General features: G+C 46.2%; 1 protein-coding gene across 1 annotated transcript in view; it reads left to right on the top strand.

Moving 5' to 3' along the window:
* LOC144826582 (cholesterol side-chain cleavage enzyme, mitochondrial-like) overlaps positions 1-19,605 on the top strand; it is a 204,445-nt gene that overhangs the window by 170,593 nt on the left and 14,247 nt on the right. The window contains exon 7 of the mRNA XM_078685070.1: positions 15,455-15,533. Coding sequence (XP_078541196.1) covers positions 15,455-15,533 — 79 coding nt within the window. The remainder of the gene's footprint in view (positions 1-15,454; positions 15,534-19,605) is intronic.

The following is a 19,605-nucleotide window of genomic DNA, read 5'->3' as shown; positions in this document are numbered from 1 at the left end:
GGCCAGGCTGTGAATCGGAGGGCCCTACCGGAGCCGTCTGCTGAGAACTGGGTACTGGGCTGGGAGGGGACGGATTGGACCTACACCCTCCCGGAGGCCCTGGAGATTGACTCGGGCCCCGAGCGCGAGACGGTGCCCAGAAGTGGAGGAGCGTGAAGTGCCTCGTGTGCAGTGGTCGGTGATTGCGGCCTGAAGGAGTTGGGGACGGTGGTGGTCCTATACCAACACACAAGATGGGGAAAAGGGAGACACCGGCCAGGACCCAGCAGCAAGGAACCCTTGACAGGTACGCTACAGGCCAGCCGACTGCGGATGCCACGGCGTCCCCCCCACGATCGGACACGGCCCTATTGATGGAAGCAATACAGGCCTCCAGAAGCGATATCCAGGCCTCCCGAGCGGCGCTGGAGGTTAAAATTGGTGAGGTGGGCTCCGAGGTGACGCTATTGCGCCAAGACTTCCGCAACCTGACGGAGAGAGTGACCGTGGCGGAGCAAAGAGTGGGAGACGCCGAGGACGTCATCCGAGGACTGCAGAAGGATGTAGAGGACCTCCGGACGTCACATAAAAGCCTCTAGTGGAAGGTGGACGATGCGGAAAACAGGGCCCGACGAAACAACCTCCGTTTTATGGGCTTTAGAGAGGGAATCGAAGAGAACAACATGGAGGCATGGCTCCTGAAAACCTTCCCGACTGCGCGCTTCTCTAATTGCTTCGTCATAGAGAGAGCACACCACGCTCTCCTTGCAAAACCGCCGGAAGGGGCCCGGCCGAGACCCGTGATAGCCCGCTTCCTGAACTTTGCAGATAGAGACACGATACTCCGGGAGGCCCGCCGACTTCGGGATGTCAGGCTGGAGAATGTGTCCATCATGATATTCCCGGACTATAGTCAGGAGGTCCAGAGACAACGGAGATCCTTTGACCAAATAAAAGCGAGGCTCAGAGATCTACGGATGCAATACATGCTCCTCTTTCCTGCAAAGCTAAAAATAATCTACCAGGGAAAATCTCACTTCTTCACACACCCAGATGACGCCTGGCAGTGGCTAGAGGAGCGTCCCCCGCGGCGAGACCCAGAGGCAGGCATCAGGGCAGGACCGAGCAGGCCAATGGAGGGTACAGGATGGAGGCAACAGAGATCCCAAAGGCCTAGGGGGCCCCGGCACGCGGCGACAACAATCGACTCCTTACCCGGCGCATCCTACGACTCAAAGACCCAGAAGAAACTCATCTTCGCCGCTACGGAATGCACGCGCCGGCTACAGATTCAGCTGTCTTCTACGAGATGCTAGATTCGAGGGAGAGGAGGACAACGATGGGCGATCCTCTGGTGAGGAGGGGGCAAAAACACTGTCCCAACATCCACTGGTGGTGGCGATAAACGAGATGGAGAGAGGAGCGCGCGGAGGGGCCGCCGCATCTTCAGGTGATCTGCAAGACTCACATTCGTGAAGTGGGAACTTCTGCGACATGACTGATACTGGCTCGAAGCCGGACTACACGCAAGTTGGCATACCCCTCCCTGCATTTCCTTCCTTCCTTCTTCTCTATCACCTTAACTCTGAGAGGGTTAGACATTGACTGGTGGTTTGAGGGATTGGTTGAGGAGGAGATTCGGGCCTCCAAGTTTTCTGTGAGTTTGGAGTTCTAAAGGGAGGGAGTTTCAAGAGGGTGGGCGACAGATCCTTCTCACTGGGCACGTCCCTTTGGTACCCAATGGTCGGAAGGGGACTGACGGGGGGAGGTGGTAGGGTGGGGGGTGGGAGGTCAGGGGGGAGTTGAATCCAGGTTTGGGTGGTTGGAAGGAGAGGGACACGGATTGCTGAAGTTGATGGGTGGGGGGAAGTTTGAGGGGGGAATTGTTGTATGCATGTCAATTCACTTCGAAGGTACCGACGCGATGGGCTCTTACTATGGCACCTCCGAGACGCTCTCTACATTATGATGAAATGGGATGATGATGGTACCATTAGCAGATGACACACCCAGTGGGAAGTTGAGGATCTTGACGTGGAACGTCAATGGACTGGGCAACAAAATAAAGAGTGGATTGGTAAATAACTATATTAAAAGACTGAAAGTTGACGTGGTCCTCTTACAAGAGACACACCTACAGGGTACCTGTTGTAACTTCCTCGCTAGAGGGCAATATAGCATGTTAGCGCATGCAGGCTTTACCTCGGGCTCGAGGGGGGTGGCGATCCTCATCCGGAAACAGCCACCGTTCCACATTACACAGACATGGGTGGATCCACAAGGGTCGTTTGTAGGGGTGAGGGGGCGCTGGAGGAGAGGAGACTACACGCTCATTTCGGCCTACGCCCCACCTAAATTACAAGCCAACACACTGAAAGCCGTGGCAGATATACTAATAGCAACGTCCGACACGATCCAAATAGTAGGGGGGGACTTTAATGATGTCATGGACCCCACAAGGGATAGAACGGGAGGGGGAGTCAGAGCATCGACAACCACACAACTAGCAAAGACTATGGTAGCACTGGGCCTCACGGATATGTGGAGGTGGCGACATCCTGGGAGGGCGGAGTTTTCTTTCTTCTCAGGGGCACACAGGGTCTACTCCCGGCTAGATTACATTTTTATGGCCCGGAGGACTCTACACGACACGGACACTATAGAATACCAAGCAAGGGGAATTTCGGACCACTCCCCCCTCAAGGCGGTTATTGGGGTAGGAACGAGAAAGCCGAGATCTGACACATGGAGACTAGCGGCATGGGATCTCCAGAATGCGGATGTAGTACGTGGCCTTCGGGCAGACGTGAAGGTGTACCTGGCGGAGAATGTGGGTTCTGTGGAATCCCGAGTGACACTGTGGGAAGCGCTCAAGGCGGTCCTTCGAGACAGGGCCCAAAATAGAGTAGTGGGCGAAAAGAGGAAGGCGGAGGAAGAGGTGACCGTGCTGGGGGGGCGGGTCAGGGAGCTGGACCGCAGGTATCGCTCAGGGGGTGACTCGTCGGTCCTTAGGCAACTGTTAGATACCCAACGTCAGTACAAACATCTAGTGACAGGCGAGGCGAAGGCACAGGCTCTGGCGACGCTTCACCGCCTCTACGACGTCGGAGACAAGTCCGGCAGGCTATTGGCCTGGCTCAGCAGGAAGGAACGGGATGCACGCTGGGTGGAACAGGTTCGTGATGAGCTGGGCACCTGGGCACGTACGGATGAAAAGATAGCGGAGGCATTTGCGGCCTATTACCGCGCCTTCTACAAGGCCAGGCCGCTGGGGACGGTGGAGGATGCGCTCCATTACATGGCTTCCATTGACCTCCCAAAATTAGAGGAGGCAGACCGTACCGATTTGGAAGCGAACATAACTGTAGAGGAGGTCAGAACGGCACTATCTAAGCTCCGGGTCGGGAAATCACCAGGTCCTAACGGTTTCCCGGCCGAATTTTTTGAAAAAATGGTGGACCTGCTGGCTAAACATATGCTGGGCTTGTTCGAGGATGCCCTGGAGGAGGGTTCTCTGCCAGTGGACCTCCGCCAGGCCACAATTGTGCCTATCTACAAAGAGGGCAAATCCCCCGAGGACTGTGCATCCTACAGGCCCATCTCCTTACTGAATGTGGAGGTCAAACGATCCTGGCACTGCGCTTACGGGGGGTCATATCAGGCCTAGTACACCTGGATCAGACAGGTTTCCTGCCGGACAGGGCCACCCGATATAATCTCAGGAGGGCGCATAACTGGCTGATGGAGGTTTGTGGCCGTGAGGACCCCCACCTTTTCTTATCCCTTGATGCCGAAAAGGCATTCGATGCAGTCCACTGGCCATTCCTGGAGGGGGTCTTGATTAAATTTGGGTTTGGCCCGAAATTTAGGAACTGGGTAAACTTGCTATATACGGAACCTAGAGCGAGAGTCAGGGTGAACGGAGCACTGTCCACAGACTTCCCGGTACAACGAGGCACCAGGCAGGGGTGTCCCCTATCACCTCTGCTGTTCGCGCTCACAATAGAGGTCCTTGCGTGTACAATTCGACAGAATGAGGACATTACGGGGTTCGGCACGGACGTGGGAGGCGCCGCACAAGAGAAGATATCCTTGTACGCGGCCGATACCCTCCTTTACGTTACACGTCCGACTAGCACGATCCCTGCGCTGTTTGGGGAGCTGGCTAGATACGGGGCCCGAGAGGGGTACCAAATAAACTGGCATAAGTCGGTCCTCTATGACCCTGGAGCCAGGGAGAATTGGCCTGCCCTGCCGGAGAAGCTCCTGACGACAAGGGAGGGCTTTAAGTACCTGGGGGTGTTCGTGACCACGGACGGCTCCCTCTCATACGCCAGAAATATCCAGAGAGTGGTGAGCGGCTTCTCGGAGGATGCTGCACGCTGGAGACTCCTCCCGTTGACGCTCCTGGGCCGATCGGCCATGTTTAAAATGATTACTCTCCCAAAATATCTGTACGCCTTCCAAAATGAATATTTCCCCCTCAGGAGACAGGTTTTTAGCGACATCCACGCAGAGCTTCGTACGTTCCTATGGCTAGGGAAACGCGCTGACCGCCCTGCAGAGACACCAGTATGACGGGGGTATATCTCTACCCAACCTAGAGGCCTACTACTGGGCTGAACACCTCACACCAATAAATGACTGGATACACGCACCGGCACAACACCCTACGTACAACCTTGAAAGACACACGATGAGCACACATACATTTATGCACTTTTTGTATGGGGGGAAGGGTAGGGGCAAACTACTGCCAGCTACCAAAATCACCCTAGGGGCGTGGGTTACAGCCACGAAGGTCACAGGATGGCAGGGCAGGCCTACTCGTCAGACACCCCTATGGAAATGTACCTGGCTCAAGGAACTGCATAAACTAAAGGGCTTTGGGGCCTGGGACGCCATAGGGATTACTACCCTGGGCGATGTGATAAAGAGGGGGGAACTGCAAACGTTTGCGGAACTGAGGAGGGAATATGGTCTGGGGCCCACACAAGCCTTCAGGTACATGCAATTAAGGCACGCCTGGAGGGCAGAGGCAACTCTGGCGACGTTGCTTCCGGAATACGCGCCACTGGAGGGTCGCCTCCTACAGGAACAGATCCCGCGAAAGGCAGTCTCCCTCACATACAAGACACTCATGTGTAACATACCTAATGGGCTGGTAAGGCTACGACAACTCTGGGAAAATGAAGTGGGGGAAATGGATGAGGTGGACTGGGGTACTGTTTTAATGCATCCACGCGAAGTGGCAATTAAATCCCGCTTGCGGCTGATACAGTTCAAGGTGCTCCACAGGACCTATTTTGATCGGGTGAGACTGCATGAAATGGGGAGGGCGCCAGATCCATGCTGCCTACGTTGTGGGTTTGAAAGAGGGGATTTTTTCCACACCATCTGGGCGTGCTCAAAAATTCTGAATTATTGGGAGGCTGTACTCCAAGAACTGGGAGCGGTGCTGGAGACCACACTTCAGCTGGACCCCAAACTGGTCCTCTTGGGAATGACAAATGATGTTGATGTAGGCCGCCCACAGTTAATTTTCCTGGTGCTGGCCTTAGTGGTGGCCAAGAGGGATGTGGCCAGGAAGTCGGGAGCCCCAGAGTGCCCGAGACTGGTAGAATGGCGTGATGGCCTTGACCTGTGTATGGCTGCAGAGAGGGTCACTTACAAGGCACGGGGGTGTCCAAAGAAGTTTGGGAGGGTGTGGGGGAAATGGCGCCAATATCATGGGTTGGATGGTGGCCTCTGAATTGTTGCTGGGAGGGGGGTTGGGGGACCATGTGGGACACGGACTGGCGGGTGCTGTCCTAATCATTTTTGCCAGAGACTTTGATGTGGATTTTACGCTGCTAAGACTTTCCATGATGAGTAGAGGATTGGGGCTCGGGGGGTTGATGGGGGGGCTCGGGGTTTGGATCTTTGGAGAGAGATTGACATGCCTGTTTTGTTGTTTTGTACTGAAAATGCTAATAAAAATATTTCCCACAAAAAAAAAATAATAATAATAATTTACTAGATATGGCTCTATCCTGCTCTCTCCCTTTCATACAATGCAGCACATCAACTTTGCTGCACTGCGTTGCATTATAATTTAGTAAATTGCATAAAGTGCACAATAGATTTGTTAATATTCATCTAAGCAAGGTGTTCTTGTAGAAGGGTTGTGTTACCTTGCTAGAGCATAAGAATGTTGTTGACTGACTTCTACAAGTTACTGTATATATGAACTGCTAATAAACTACCATATTAAGGAAACGTGTGTACTACAAAATAAACAGTTTTTGCCAGACTTTTGGTTGGATTTAGAGTTTTCCAGATGAGTACTCTATCACAAATGTGACGGATATCCTGTCCACCTAATTACAACTGTATTATACCGTAATGTACTTGCAGTAAGTTGAATAGGATATCCCACACGTTTGTGACAGAGTGCAGGAAGGAACTCCTTCCTGAACATAAACAAACCTCCCTGCTCGCAGACACCCTTGCGAGCTGGCGATAAGTTGTAAAACCTACCGCCATGGCAGGGGGAAACGCTAGGCTGCACCATATCCTTGGTAATATGGTGCAGACTAGCGTTTCCAAAGTGGCGAAGAGAGGCGTTAAGCCAAGATGGCTAACGCAGAGAGGCGTTAAGCCAAGATGGCTAACGCCTCTCTTCGCCACTTTGTTGATAATATGCCCCTGTGTTATCTTGAGTGATTTGATCCTTGATTGATGGTCTTGGGAGACAGTATGTGAATCACCGTGGTATTGGAGCCAGTCTATAACCTGCACCTGTCCTGCACCTAACCTACACGTATCATAACCTACCCTACACCTCCATCATCTCGCTTGGGAAGGACATTTGACAGCAATTACATAATTCATTAGAATCTGCTTTTGGTTCTTCTACTTTTAAGTATTTTATGAGTGTTGCCTGGTGGAGATGGGCTTGAAATCAATGAAAACTGTATTTATTGTTTGCATCTTACATTTGGAGTTATTGTAAGGGGCCGGAATTACAGTACTAGAAACATTCGAATTTCGCAGGACGTACATGTTCGCGTCTTTATTCATTCACACCACAAGAGCAGTCGGTGTACTGTACTGTAATGATAATTCACTCACATGCCTCGGGCTCCAGGGTCAAACCCAGAGGCAGAGTGGCATATGTACAAGAGTAAACGCCACCAGAACGTCACTTTTTCTGACGTTCTGGTAGCGTGATCTCTTTCGCCTTATTTCAAGGCAGCGTTAAGCCACTTGATGTAGCTTAACGCCGCCTTGAAAATGATGCCTTTATTCACGCAGCATTTAGCGTGAAAGGGGCGGGAAATGGGTGTTGCAGTGGGTGTTACCGTTGCAACACCCATTGCTTATTGATGCTGCCCTATATTTACAAGGTATGGGGCAGCGCCAAATATACCGCCAGGGAATACCATATCTACTCTTTTCACGTGAGCTGCATTCACATATAGACTGAGCAAATCGCCTGTAAAGATTGTTTATGTGCAGGAAGGCATTCCTACCTGCAAATTAACAATTTCCCTTACAGCGCAGGCCCCCTAGCAAAATGACACTAGAGTGGCTGCGCTGGAGCTAGGCAGCTTTTTTGGCACCAGTGCTAGGGATAACGCAGGGGTGCACCGCGTTCTTGTGAATACGGGGCATCACTGCATTTTGAAGCTGTCGGAGTGCGGCATTACCAATTTTGGCGTAACACCAGTTTCTTGTAAATATTCCCCAAAGTCCAGTCTCGGAGTCCAGCCAGTGCCTGGTCTCTTTTAGAATGCAAATGTGAAGGGAATGCAGGAAACACCTACACTACTTGCTGTGGCACACCTGTGGGAGACTAGAGCTCCTTTAAGTACGTTCCAATGTTAGTAATCAAAGTATAAGTACACAACAATGTCTTTATCATTGGTGATCCATTTCGGAAAGAGTTTATTTGGTAGGTCACATCATAGTGACAATGTGGTAGAACGGTGCACGCAATTTATAATTCAGCAACATCCAATTGTATCGATAATATCCCTATGCATTTCGGGACGAGGCCCTTCGTCAGGGGTTAATTTACAATCTGAAAATAAAAGACTTAGTATCAGGAAGGGGAGCTATCTGCCACAGTATGTATACATCACTAATTAATAATCAAGGGAACAACTAAAAAAATGTCCAAGCCAGTGAGTTAATAAAAAGTGGTGTCAAAGTGAAGCAAGTACAAAAAACAACACAGAAACTAGTCGAGCATTTAAAAAAACCGAGGTCTAAAAGTGAAATTAAGTCGAGGTTTGAGTGAGTTAATGTGATAGCCACGTGGTACAATGGATAAAGGACAGGTCGAATCAATCAAATGCAGACGGAAACCAGATTAGGAAAGACGGTGAAACTGTAAACCCCTAAACCTAAATGGAGTATACAGTTCAAGACTCGTGAGGGCTTCACCCGTGAAAGTGAAAGACCATGAAATAAACGGGTCGCGTTACAGAAGGCGCGCCCGTATAATTAAGATACAAAAAAGTGCTCCATGCTCAAGGCTTACCAGAAGGTGTGCGTGAAAAAACGCCTAACCGGGTTAACTCGTAGGTCAGCGTTCTGTGTGGGAACACGGAAGTAAATAAGAGTAAGAGACATAGAAGGCGGACCAAAACAGGGAGGGGTGAGACACACTGAAAATGAAATGTGAACTGGTGAACAAAAAGTGTATACAACGAGAACTCAGGAGGAAACTAAACAAAATGTGTAGAACGAGGGGTAAACAACAATTAGCAAACTAAAACACGAACGAATTCGGAAAATGGTAAACATAGTATATGAACTCATAACGGCGGCCATCTTTGAACGGTCTATCAACACAAAAGATCCATCTTCAAAATTGAGACTAACGAAAATTGAAAGAAATTATAACAGCTAAAGGGTAAAAACAGTTCCAAAACCAGTAAATAAGGGTAGATTGTGGTGATGCATTAAAAACGACAATATCATGAGAATAAACAATAATGTAAGAAAACTTAACATATAAAGAGAAAACAAGTGACCAGAGGATTATGAAAGATGAAAGTGTAAAAAAACAAGCTAAACAAGAAGAAGATGTCCAAGGATAGGAAAGGGTAAAGGCAAAACCGGAAAACTAGACAAGTACGTAGAAATGATGTTTGAAAGGGTGAACTAAATGATCGTAAGGAGACAAGTACACAACATCATCCTTTACAGTATTGGAGATAAAAAAAAAAAAGGGTGAATGGGAGGTGTTAAGCAACCCGAATGGACATTTGGGAGAATACATGAGGGAAAGAATCTGGACAAAAAAAGTGATGGTAAACAGGAGAAATAGTAAACCGGGGCCACAGGAACATCAAGACAACAGTTTACAGCAAGTTAGACAACATGTTAATTACAGAAAACAAATATATTCAATCCTGTCGTTAAAACCTCTAGGCTGGCAAGCATCAAGTCTTTTTATCCAGACTATCTCTCTTTGAAGGAGTCTTTTTTTATTGTCCGTGCCTGATCTCAGCGGTACAATCTCTAAAACAAGGAACCGCAATTGACTCACGTTATGGTGATGTGAGACAAAGTGAGCCGCAAGTGGTGCTTTTGTGGTCTTGTTTCTGATGGTACTCTTACGTTCCGTCAAACGGACTTTGATTTTTCTTTCGGTTTTCCCTACATAGGGTAATCCACAAGGGCATTTGAGTAGATAAACAACGTTCTTAGAATCGCAAGTTGCATTGGTTGACAGTTTGATGACTTTTCCTGATGATGGGTGCTTGATGGTGTTACCTTTGATAATGTTATGACAATGACTGCAGTTTAAGCATGGTTTAGTGCCAGAGTAATGGATGGAAGAGTCTATAGGTTCGGTCTCGAGAATGTTCTTGATGTTTTTAGCTCTCTGGTAGGCGAACAATGGTCTATGGTTGAAGATGCCCTGAAAGTCTGGTTCATAACGAATCATATCCCAATTTTTCAAAATGATGTTCTTGATGTCTCTGCTTCTAGTAAAGTATTTAGACACGAACACGGGTCTCTGGTCGCCGGTGGGTTTGATGAGTGGGGTCAAAAGATCTTGGCGGTTCTTAGATGTAACGTGAGATTTAGCTGTCTGTAACGTGGACTCAGGGTATTTACGGTCTCTGTACCGTTGTAAGATCTTTTGTTCCGATAGTTCATAGGATTCTGGTTCAGAACAAATTCTTTTGGCTCTTAGCAACTGAGAGTAGGGTAAATGTGTTTTCAAAGAAGTCGGGTGACAGCTGGTGAAAAAAAGGGCGTTATTCCTATCAGTGGCCTTAACGAATAGGTCAGTAGTGAGTTTGTTATCGTGTAGAGTAACCTGGACATCCAGAAACGGCAAGCTGTTGGAGCTAATGGTATGGGTAAATTGGATGTGATCATCAAGGCTGTTGATGTATTTCAGAAATTCAGAAATTTCTTCAGATTGCCCGATCCAAATAAAAAAAATTTCATCAATGTATCGCCACAGGGTCAGAATGTTGTTTGACCATTTGTTGCTGCTTAAGATGTGGTCCAGTTCCATGCGATGCATAAAAAGGTTAGCGTAGCTAGGGGCTGCGCAATTGCCCATTGAGGTACCAACAAGCTGTAAATAGTAATCGTTGTTCCAAGAGAAATAACTGTGGTACAGTGTAAATTGGATAAGTTCAAGTATCATAACTTTCAGATCATCATCGATCGGGTAGTTCAGCAAAAAAGATTCAATGGCTTCAATGCCCCTGTTGTGTGGAATTGATGTGTATAAAGCACATACGTCAATAGTGACTAGGGTGTACAAAATGTCAGGCTCCAGGGTCACTTGTTGAAGTCGATTCAAGAAATCAGTGGTGTCGCGTAAATAAGTGGTGATGGTCTTGACCATGAACTCAATCAAAGATTGTTTCAGAAAAGCAAACCCCAAGCGAAATAACTTCAACCGTAGGGAATCTAGAGCTCTGAATCAAATTGCGAGAAATCCCAACATCGTTTGTTGCAAAGCGGACAAAGGGGGAGCCCTTGTAGTTATGGATAGTGATTTCTACCAAAAAAGTGTAACGGACCATGTTCATGATGCCAACCTGTACATGAAACTAACATGTGATCCCACCGAGTCCTTCTCCAACATACTCAAAGTTATCTTGGATAAAGCGTTGACAATGGGAACCATTACCGATAAAGATCATAAATATCTGACACAATCCCACCCTAAATGTCCCAGCATACACATGCTTCCCAAGATTCATAAAAATCTGAGTCATCCACCTTTCCGCCCCATTGTTTCGACAAAAAATTCCATTCATGAACCTACAGGGAAATTAATTGATCTATACCTTCAAACATTGTCAAGACCATGTCCACTTATTTACGCGACACCACTGATTTCTTGAATCGACTTCAACAAGTGACCCTGGAGCCTGACATTTTGTACACCCTGGTCACTATTGACGTATGTGCTTTATACACATCAATTCCACACATCAGGGGCATTGAAGCCTTTGAATCTTTTTTGCTGAACTACCCAATCGATGATGATCTGAAAGTTCTGATACTTGAACTTATCCAATTTACACTGTACCACACTAATTTCTCTTGGAACAACGATTACTATTTACAGCTTATTGGTACCTCAATGGGCAATTGCGCAGCCCCTAGCTACGCTAACCTTTTTATGCATCGCATGGAACTGGACCACATCTTAAGCAACAACAAATGGTCAAACAACATTCTGACCCTGTGGCGATACATTGATGACATTTTTTTAATTTGGATCGGGCAATCTGAAGAAATTTCTGAATTTCTGAAATACATCAACAGCCTTGATGATCACATCCAATTTACCCATATCATTAGCTCCAACAGCTTGCCGTTTCTGGATGTCCAGGTTACTCTACACGATAACAAACTCACTACTGACCTATTCGTTAAAGCCACTGATAGGAATAACGCCCTTTTTTTCACCAGCTGTCACCCGACTTCTTTGAAAACACATTTACCCTACTCTCAGTTGCTAAGAGCCAAAAGAATTTGTTCTGAACCAGAATCTTATGAACTATCAGAACAAAAGATCTTACAACGATACAGAGACCGTAAATACCCTAAGTCCACGTTACAGACAGCTAAATCTCGCGTTACATCTAAGAACCGCCAAGATCTTTTGACCCCACTCATCAAACCCACCGGCGACCAGAGACCCGTGTTCGTGTCTAAATACTCTACTAGAAGCAGAGACATCAAGACATCATTTTGAAAAATTGGGATATGATTCGTTATGAACCAGACTTTCAGGGCATCTTCAACCATAGACCATTGTTCGCCTACCAGAGAGCTAAAAACATCAAGAACATTCTCGAGACCGAACCTATAGACTCTTCCATCCATTACTCTGGCACTAAACCATGCTTAAACTGCAGTCATTGTCATAACATTATCAAAGGTAACACCATCAACCACCCATCATCAGGAAAAGTCATCAAACTGTCAACCAATGCAACTTGCGATTCTAAGAACGTTGTTTATCTACTCAAATGCCCTTATGGATTACCCTATGTAGGGAAAACCGAAAGAAAAATCAAAGTCCGTTTGACGGAACATAAGAGTACCATCAGAAACAAGACCACAAAAGCACCACTTGCGGCTCACTTTGTCTCACATTGCCATAACGTGAGTCAATTGCGGTTCCTTGTTTTAGAGATTGTACCGCTGAGATCAGGCACGGACAATAAAAAAAGACTCCTTCAAAGAGAGATAGTCTGGATAAAGAGACTTGTTGCTTGCCAGCCTAGAGGTCTTAACGACAGGATTGAATATAGTTGTTTTCTGTAATTAACATGTTGTCTAACTTGCTGTAAACTGTTGTCTTGATGTTCCTGTTTCCCCGTTTTACTATTTCTCCTGTTTACCATCACTTTTTTTGTCCAGATTCTTTCCCTCATGTATTCTCCCAAATGTCCATTCGGGTTGCTTAACACCTCCCATTCACCCTTTTTTTTTTTATCTCCAATACTGTAAAGTATGATGTTGTGTACTTGTCTCCTTACGATCATTTAGTTCACCCTTTCAAACATCATTTCTACGCACTTGTCTAGTTTTCCGGTTTTGCCTTTACCCTTTCCTATCCTTGGACATCTTCTTCTTGTTTAGCTTGTTTTTTTACACTTTCATCTTTCATAATCCTCTGGTCACTTGTTTTCTCTTTATCTGTTAAGTTTTCTTACATTATTGTTTATTCTCATGATATTGTCGTTTTTAATGCATCACCACAATCTACCCTTATTTACTGGTTTTGGAACTGTTTTTACCTTTTAGCTGTTATAATTTCTTTCAATTTTTGTTAGTTTCAATTTTGAAGATGGATCTTTTGTGTTGATAGACCGTTCAAAGATGGCCGCCGTTATGAGTTCATATACTATGTTTACCATTTTCCGAATTCGTTCGTGTTTTAGTTTGCTAATTGTTGTTTACCCCTCGTTTTACACATTTTGTTTAGTTTCCTCCTGAGGTCTCGTTGTATACACTTTTTGTTCACCAGTTCACGTTTCATTTTCAGTGTGTCTCACCCCTCCCTGTTTTGGTCCGCCTTCTATGTCTCTTACTCTTATTTACTTCCGTGTTCCCACACGGAACGCTGACCTACGAGTTAACCCGGTTAGGTGTTTTTTCACGCACACCTTCTGGTAAGCCTTGAGCATGGAGCACTTTTTTGTATCTTAATTATACGGGCGCGCCTTCTGTAACGCGACCCGTTTATTTCATGGTCTTTCACTTTCACGGGTGAAGCCCTCACGAGTCTTGAACTGTATACTCCATTTAGGTTTAGGGGTTTACAGTTTCACCGTCTTTCCTAATCTGGTTTCCGTCTGCATTTGATTGATTCGACCTGTCCTTTATCCATTGTACCACGTGGCTTTCACATTAACTCACTCAAACCTCGACTTAATTTCACTTTTAGACCTCCGTTTTTTTAAATGCTCGACTAGTTTCTGAGTTGTTTTTTGTACTTGCTTCACTTTGACACCACTTTTTATTAAATCACTGGCTTGGACATTTTTTTAGTTGTTCCCTTGATTATTAATTAGTGATGTATACATACTGTGGCAGATAGCTCCCCTTCCTGATACTAAGTCTTTTATTTTCAGATTGTAAATTAACCCCTGACGAAGGGCCTCGTCCCGAAATGCATAGGGATATTATCGATACAATTGGATGTTGCTGAATTATAAATTGCGTGCACCGTTCTACCGCATTTTCACTATGATGTAATTTGTGACCTACCAAATAAACTCTTTCCGAAATGGATCACCAATGATAAAGACATTGTTGTGTACTTATACTTTGATTACTAACATTGGAATGTACTTAAAGGAGCTCTAGTCTCCCACAGGTGTGCCACAGGAAGTAGTGTAGGTGTTTCCTGCACTCCCTTCACATTTGAGTTGAAATTTTGAGCCCCCACTGGCCAGGAGGGACTCATTCCTTGGCACCCAAAGATACGATTATCATCGCATTAACACTGACCTATCTGAACGTGTTATAAGGAGTGCCGCCATCCCCACACAACCTGTTGACTCTTTTAGAATGCACCTATGCTTACAACGTTGAGGGGGTTCGAAATTCATGTCTGTTTAGTTCTTGATATCACTTTGAGACAATTCACTTTAAATGTGAGAAATACACTCAGTGTATTTGAGTATGCAGTCATAGACCTCTCCCTGAGAAGAACATACGTTTCAGACTCTCTACCTTTTTCTCTTTATTGACCTCCATTTGCAAAGTTCTTCGATATTGCTGATAGAGAAGTCTACTTTGCACTCTTATTAAATCCACTGTTTAAATCTGGCAATACTACTAATAACCATTGCTTAATTTATAAAAGGAAACAACATTAGTGCTGGGAATCAAAAATGCCCTTAAGTGCCACTGGTGCTGATGAATACCGGCACTGTCAAATGCCCGGCACGTGGAATACCCAGCCTGCCTTGCCTTGTCCCTCATGCCTCTTTCTTCCACCACCCTACACCTCCTGTCTCTTTACCTCACTCTGCATGTTTTTATTATTCCTGCTTAATCGTTTTGTCGCCACTTTACTGCCTTTCTCGTCCTCCCTCCTTTTCCCTTTTTCACCTGTCTGTCTCTTGACCTAGGTCAAAGTCTGATGTTGAAATATAAGCCCTGGTCCAAAAAAAAGGGCCTGTACCCACACCTACAACCACCGGCACACATTAAGCACTGCCAATCTCTCCAGGTTGAAACTGAAAGCATTGCGATGTTTACATGTTGTTGTGCTACTACTACCAAACAGTATTCTTCTCTTAAGAAATGTCATGCCACTCCCGTTACTGACCACCTACCAGTACCTTCCTTATTTGGGTAAGCAGAGACTTGTAGAAGATATAACACGTGCATAACAATTTCTGGGCCAGTGTGAGATCCACTTTCCAGGTAGGGTCTGCGTTTAGCACTGACTTCATCACTTTGTGTGTCTCTTTTTCCACAGGCTGCATCCAGTGGCAGTGAGCTTGCAGAGGTATATCCAGCAGGACACTGTCATCCAGAACTACCTCATCCCAGCTGGGGTAAGGGACCAAGCCTCCTTCTCATGTTTCTTTGCACTGTACCTCCCAACAAAAGCATCCAGAGATGTTGTTTTTTTTAGCTTGGTGAAGGGTGCAGAACAGAAATAATTCACGCAGTGATATTATAATTCAAATATGATCAAAAACAATATCAATCCTCATGATAATCTGGTTCACAAGCACAATTTTTTAAACCATGGACGCATTTTATACGTTCAGTTATCACCACTAGGGGTATATGAAGTTGCAAAGACATTGCTTTGCAACTTGATATCATTTGCTGAAACGTTGCCAGGTTTGTGATTTATAGGTGTGTGTAAAGTTGCAAGCCTGATGGCTCAGCATTTTACGTCATGTTTTTAAAGTTTGGGTAGTTACAGATAAGCCGTAGCTTTGATCAGAAAAATGACGTGTGCTAAGGGCAGCAGGGGTGATGGGAGGGAGCCTGGGGCTGCACGGCAGCCATTCAGTCTGTTCCCTGCTCACAACCCTATGACACTCAGGCATTAAAATTAGCGTGGCCCGCCTGATCCACTAACTTGCCTAAAACCACCAAAGGCATTTTGTGGCCCAAACACCCATTGTCTAGGCCTCATTTCAGGACGTGGTTGATACTCTGGCATTTTGGGAGTTGCCCCCCCACCCCACCTTGCTGCTATGACCCATGGTGTCCTACCTGTCCTCTATCAGACTTACCAGTGTTCGTGGGGGGTCTCGCCACCTGCAGCAGTGCAAATTACTGGCCAAGGATATTCCAAGGACATCATGTTGCAGGAAGTTGTATGAGAGTTTGGTGCAGGGGTGTAGAAAAGTCCTCTTCATGCCTCTGGAATGTGTGCAACCATCTCTTGAGGTAAGCTGTATTGTTTTTGACCACGCACGTTAGAAACACACAGTGGTCATGGGTGTGCTAGGATGCCTTCCCATGATATGGACTGAGCAGGCTCTGTGACTGGGAGAGCACATTATGTACATTTTCCTTATGTCATGTCACTGGGCATCCCAGGACTGCCAATGATGCCAGTAAAGTGATTATAGCTGCAAGATAGGCCTTATTCCTGTCACCTGTTTGGGAGAGCCGTCTACTGTTGTTCATGCTTTTCTAATTATTCTGCCTGCTCTCTACAAAAGGATCCTTTCCCCATCCAAGTCCAGCATGTTGCATGTATGTGCTACTTCTGTATAGAATATGTATTTAGAGCATGAATGACACATGTAGATGTTGCCACAGTGGGTTCCATTTTGTATCATATATACATTGGTGGTACCTATGCCGAAGGCTTGGAAGGGAGCATAGGCAGGAGATATTTATTGCAACACTCCACAAGTACCTACTAGTGATCCTTTTCAGTGGGTTGGACAGGAGTGTCGTTAAAGAAGAAACACAGGGTTCCTTTGAAGCTACAGGGTTCACTTTTGACCCAATGCTGTAAGAGAGAGGCTCCTGTTAATGGATGGTTAAGTGGGGCAGCTTCACTTGCCTCTGTGGTTTTGTTTGCTCCTGAGAGGAGCCTCAATGCCCCCTCCTCACACTTGTAACAAAGAGCATAATTGGGCCGGTCTGCATGGAAATCCCAATAGTACAGAAATGCCCAGAACCAGTCACAGAACTGAACTACTGGAATACCCAACGGCCCTTATTACGAGTGGCCAGGCTAATGGGCATGATTTTCTCCACCACCTGCGCTACCTTCACCGGGCAATGCAGCCTATGTATAGCCTCTGAAATATGATCATATCTGTGAAATCGGCAAGCTACTCTAATGTCAGTGTTCGTGATTAACTAAAAAAATGTCAAGAAGTTTGCCTATGAAACCTAGATAGTAGGTATTGACATAGTCACACATCCTACAGAGAGTGGGGCTGCCACCACAATAGATCTGTATTTGAAAGATATAGGGGGAGATTTTTTTTAAATCCGTGCTACGCAGTGCAGCCCACCCATGAGGCTGCAACGCCTTGCGCGACAGGCAGGGAGCAGGAAAGCGCCATACCTTCAGAGATATGGCTCTCTCCTTCCCTTTCCTCTGTGCCGGCACTGATTTCAGCAGCTGTGCAGCAGGCAAACCCCTTAGCGCCATAGCACTAGGGTCGGTAAACATCCTTTACAACGCAACTTTTACCACGCAAACCATTACAACGCATTGCGCTGGGGGGCGCTCTAGGATAGGGAATAGGTTTAATGTACTATCCAACACCTTCCCTACTATCCACGGGGACTGGAGTTGGAATAGTAAATTAAACAATTCACTATCCAGCGCCCCAAAGCACTATGCGTTGTAAAGGCATGCGTTGTAAAAACCGCGTTGTAAAGGCATGCGATGTAAAAGCATGCGTTGTAATGTCATACATCCCTAGGGTCTGTGCATGAGTCTAGCATACTTTTCGTACAGGATTGCTATCCTTCCTGTACAAACTTCTATGCCAAGACAAGATGCAAATCTTTTCCCACTTTTATGCGTGCTGCACAGTGCAGCACACATGCAAAGTCAGAAAAGTATGGAGAAATGAAAGCATTTCTCCTATTAGCGCCTCCTGTGAAGGAGTGTTGACTTTTGCTGCAAAATTATGGCTTTGTGTCAAAAGACATGGGTGGTTGCATGGGAACGCCCATGTCCCACCCATGTAATGCCCCCTCGTTTGGATATCTCCCCCAAATTGTTAAGACTCTTTCTCAGTCATTTGAGTTGGGAGGAACAGGAATACACACTGGTGTAATTTAGGATTAAAACGTGGCTGTCAGTAGGGATCCGGATCCGGATCCAGAGACCAGAATCTCAGCTTTCTCTACTTTGAGCCTGTTAATACTCATCCATGGTTATTCAGCTACAAGACATGGTTTAACCCCTTGCATGTGGGGCTCATTCCCCCGCTGTGCTGGGGAAAGGAGGCGCTCACAGCGCCCCGGTGCTCATGACGAGCTCAGCTCGTCATGAGCCACGGTGGTCGTGTGCTCATGACGAGCTGAGCTCGTCATGACCACACCAGTTTGTGTAGAACGTTCGCACAGCAGGGGAATTAGCCCAGCGTGCAAGCGTTCCAACGGTCATGAGGAGCTCAGCTCGTCATGAGCACATGAGCACCGTGGCTCATGACGAGCTGAGCTCATCATGAGCATTCAAGGGGCTAATAAAGTTGTGATCTGCATTAGGAGGTCTAGAAAAGCTGAACAGGTGTTGAGCATCATGAGCATATGATTCACACTCTAGGCTAAAGGAATGTATCAGTGCATCAGCGGTTAGACATACATTTAAATAAAATGGGGGACACTAAGTAGCCCACGAGGACTCTTAAGGCCACCTTCATCCTTCAGGTCTGGATGGTTTAAAGTTCCAGAGCCTGCCTACAATCGTTCACAAAGGTGGAAAACCAGTGTATGACAGTCACTCAGACCAACATCTGACAAAGACTTTATCAAGATTGAATGTGCAAACAATTGAACACAGCTGAGAGATCGACAAGCAAGAGACGTGCTGGATATCCCTAGTCTCTACTTTACCTAAGCGAATTCAGGGCAGATACTAGTGCGGCTTAAGTGGAAATTCTGGATCTAAATCCAGTTGGAGACATGTGCAAAAAGCCGGGGCATTCTAGGAGGACTGATAACCATATGGGCAAATATTTCTCGCCAATCTTGGCTAGCAGGGGTGGTAGAGAGATAGGATTATATGTAGCAAGAAGAAAGGGTTCTAAACGCAGCTTTTCTAAGAGAGGTTTAACTACACTTTCTTTCCAAACTTTGTGCACTTTCCAGAATGAAAAGGAAGGTTCATTATATCTCTTACCCGGTCTGACAGCTTCAGCTTACACATGAAATACTGTAGTGGGGCACATTTAATTTGAAGAACCTAATTTTATAGACAGGAGTAATAATAAAGTGGTATCATCCTCAATAGGAGGAGAAGATTTAGTTAGAGAGGTAACTGTGCACTCCATAATAGAGGAGCTAGAGAAGACAGTTATGACAGATCAAGAGTTAATGGCATAAATTGTTTCAATCTTATCAATAAAGTAATGGTCAGTTCATCACGAAATTACTGAGAGGCAGTAAAAGAAGTGCCTAGTCAGCGAA

This window comes from Lissotriton helveticus, chromosome 3_2 (genome assembly GCF_964261635.1).
Source record: "Lissotriton helveticus chromosome 3_2, aLisHel1.1, whole genome shotgun sequence".
NCBI classification, from domain to species: domain Eukaryota; kingdom Metazoa; phylum Chordata; class Amphibia; order Caudata; family Salamandridae; genus Lissotriton; species Lissotriton helveticus.
Note: the sequence above shows the minus strand (reverse complement) of the source record. Positions and strands in the feature narration are given on the sequence as shown.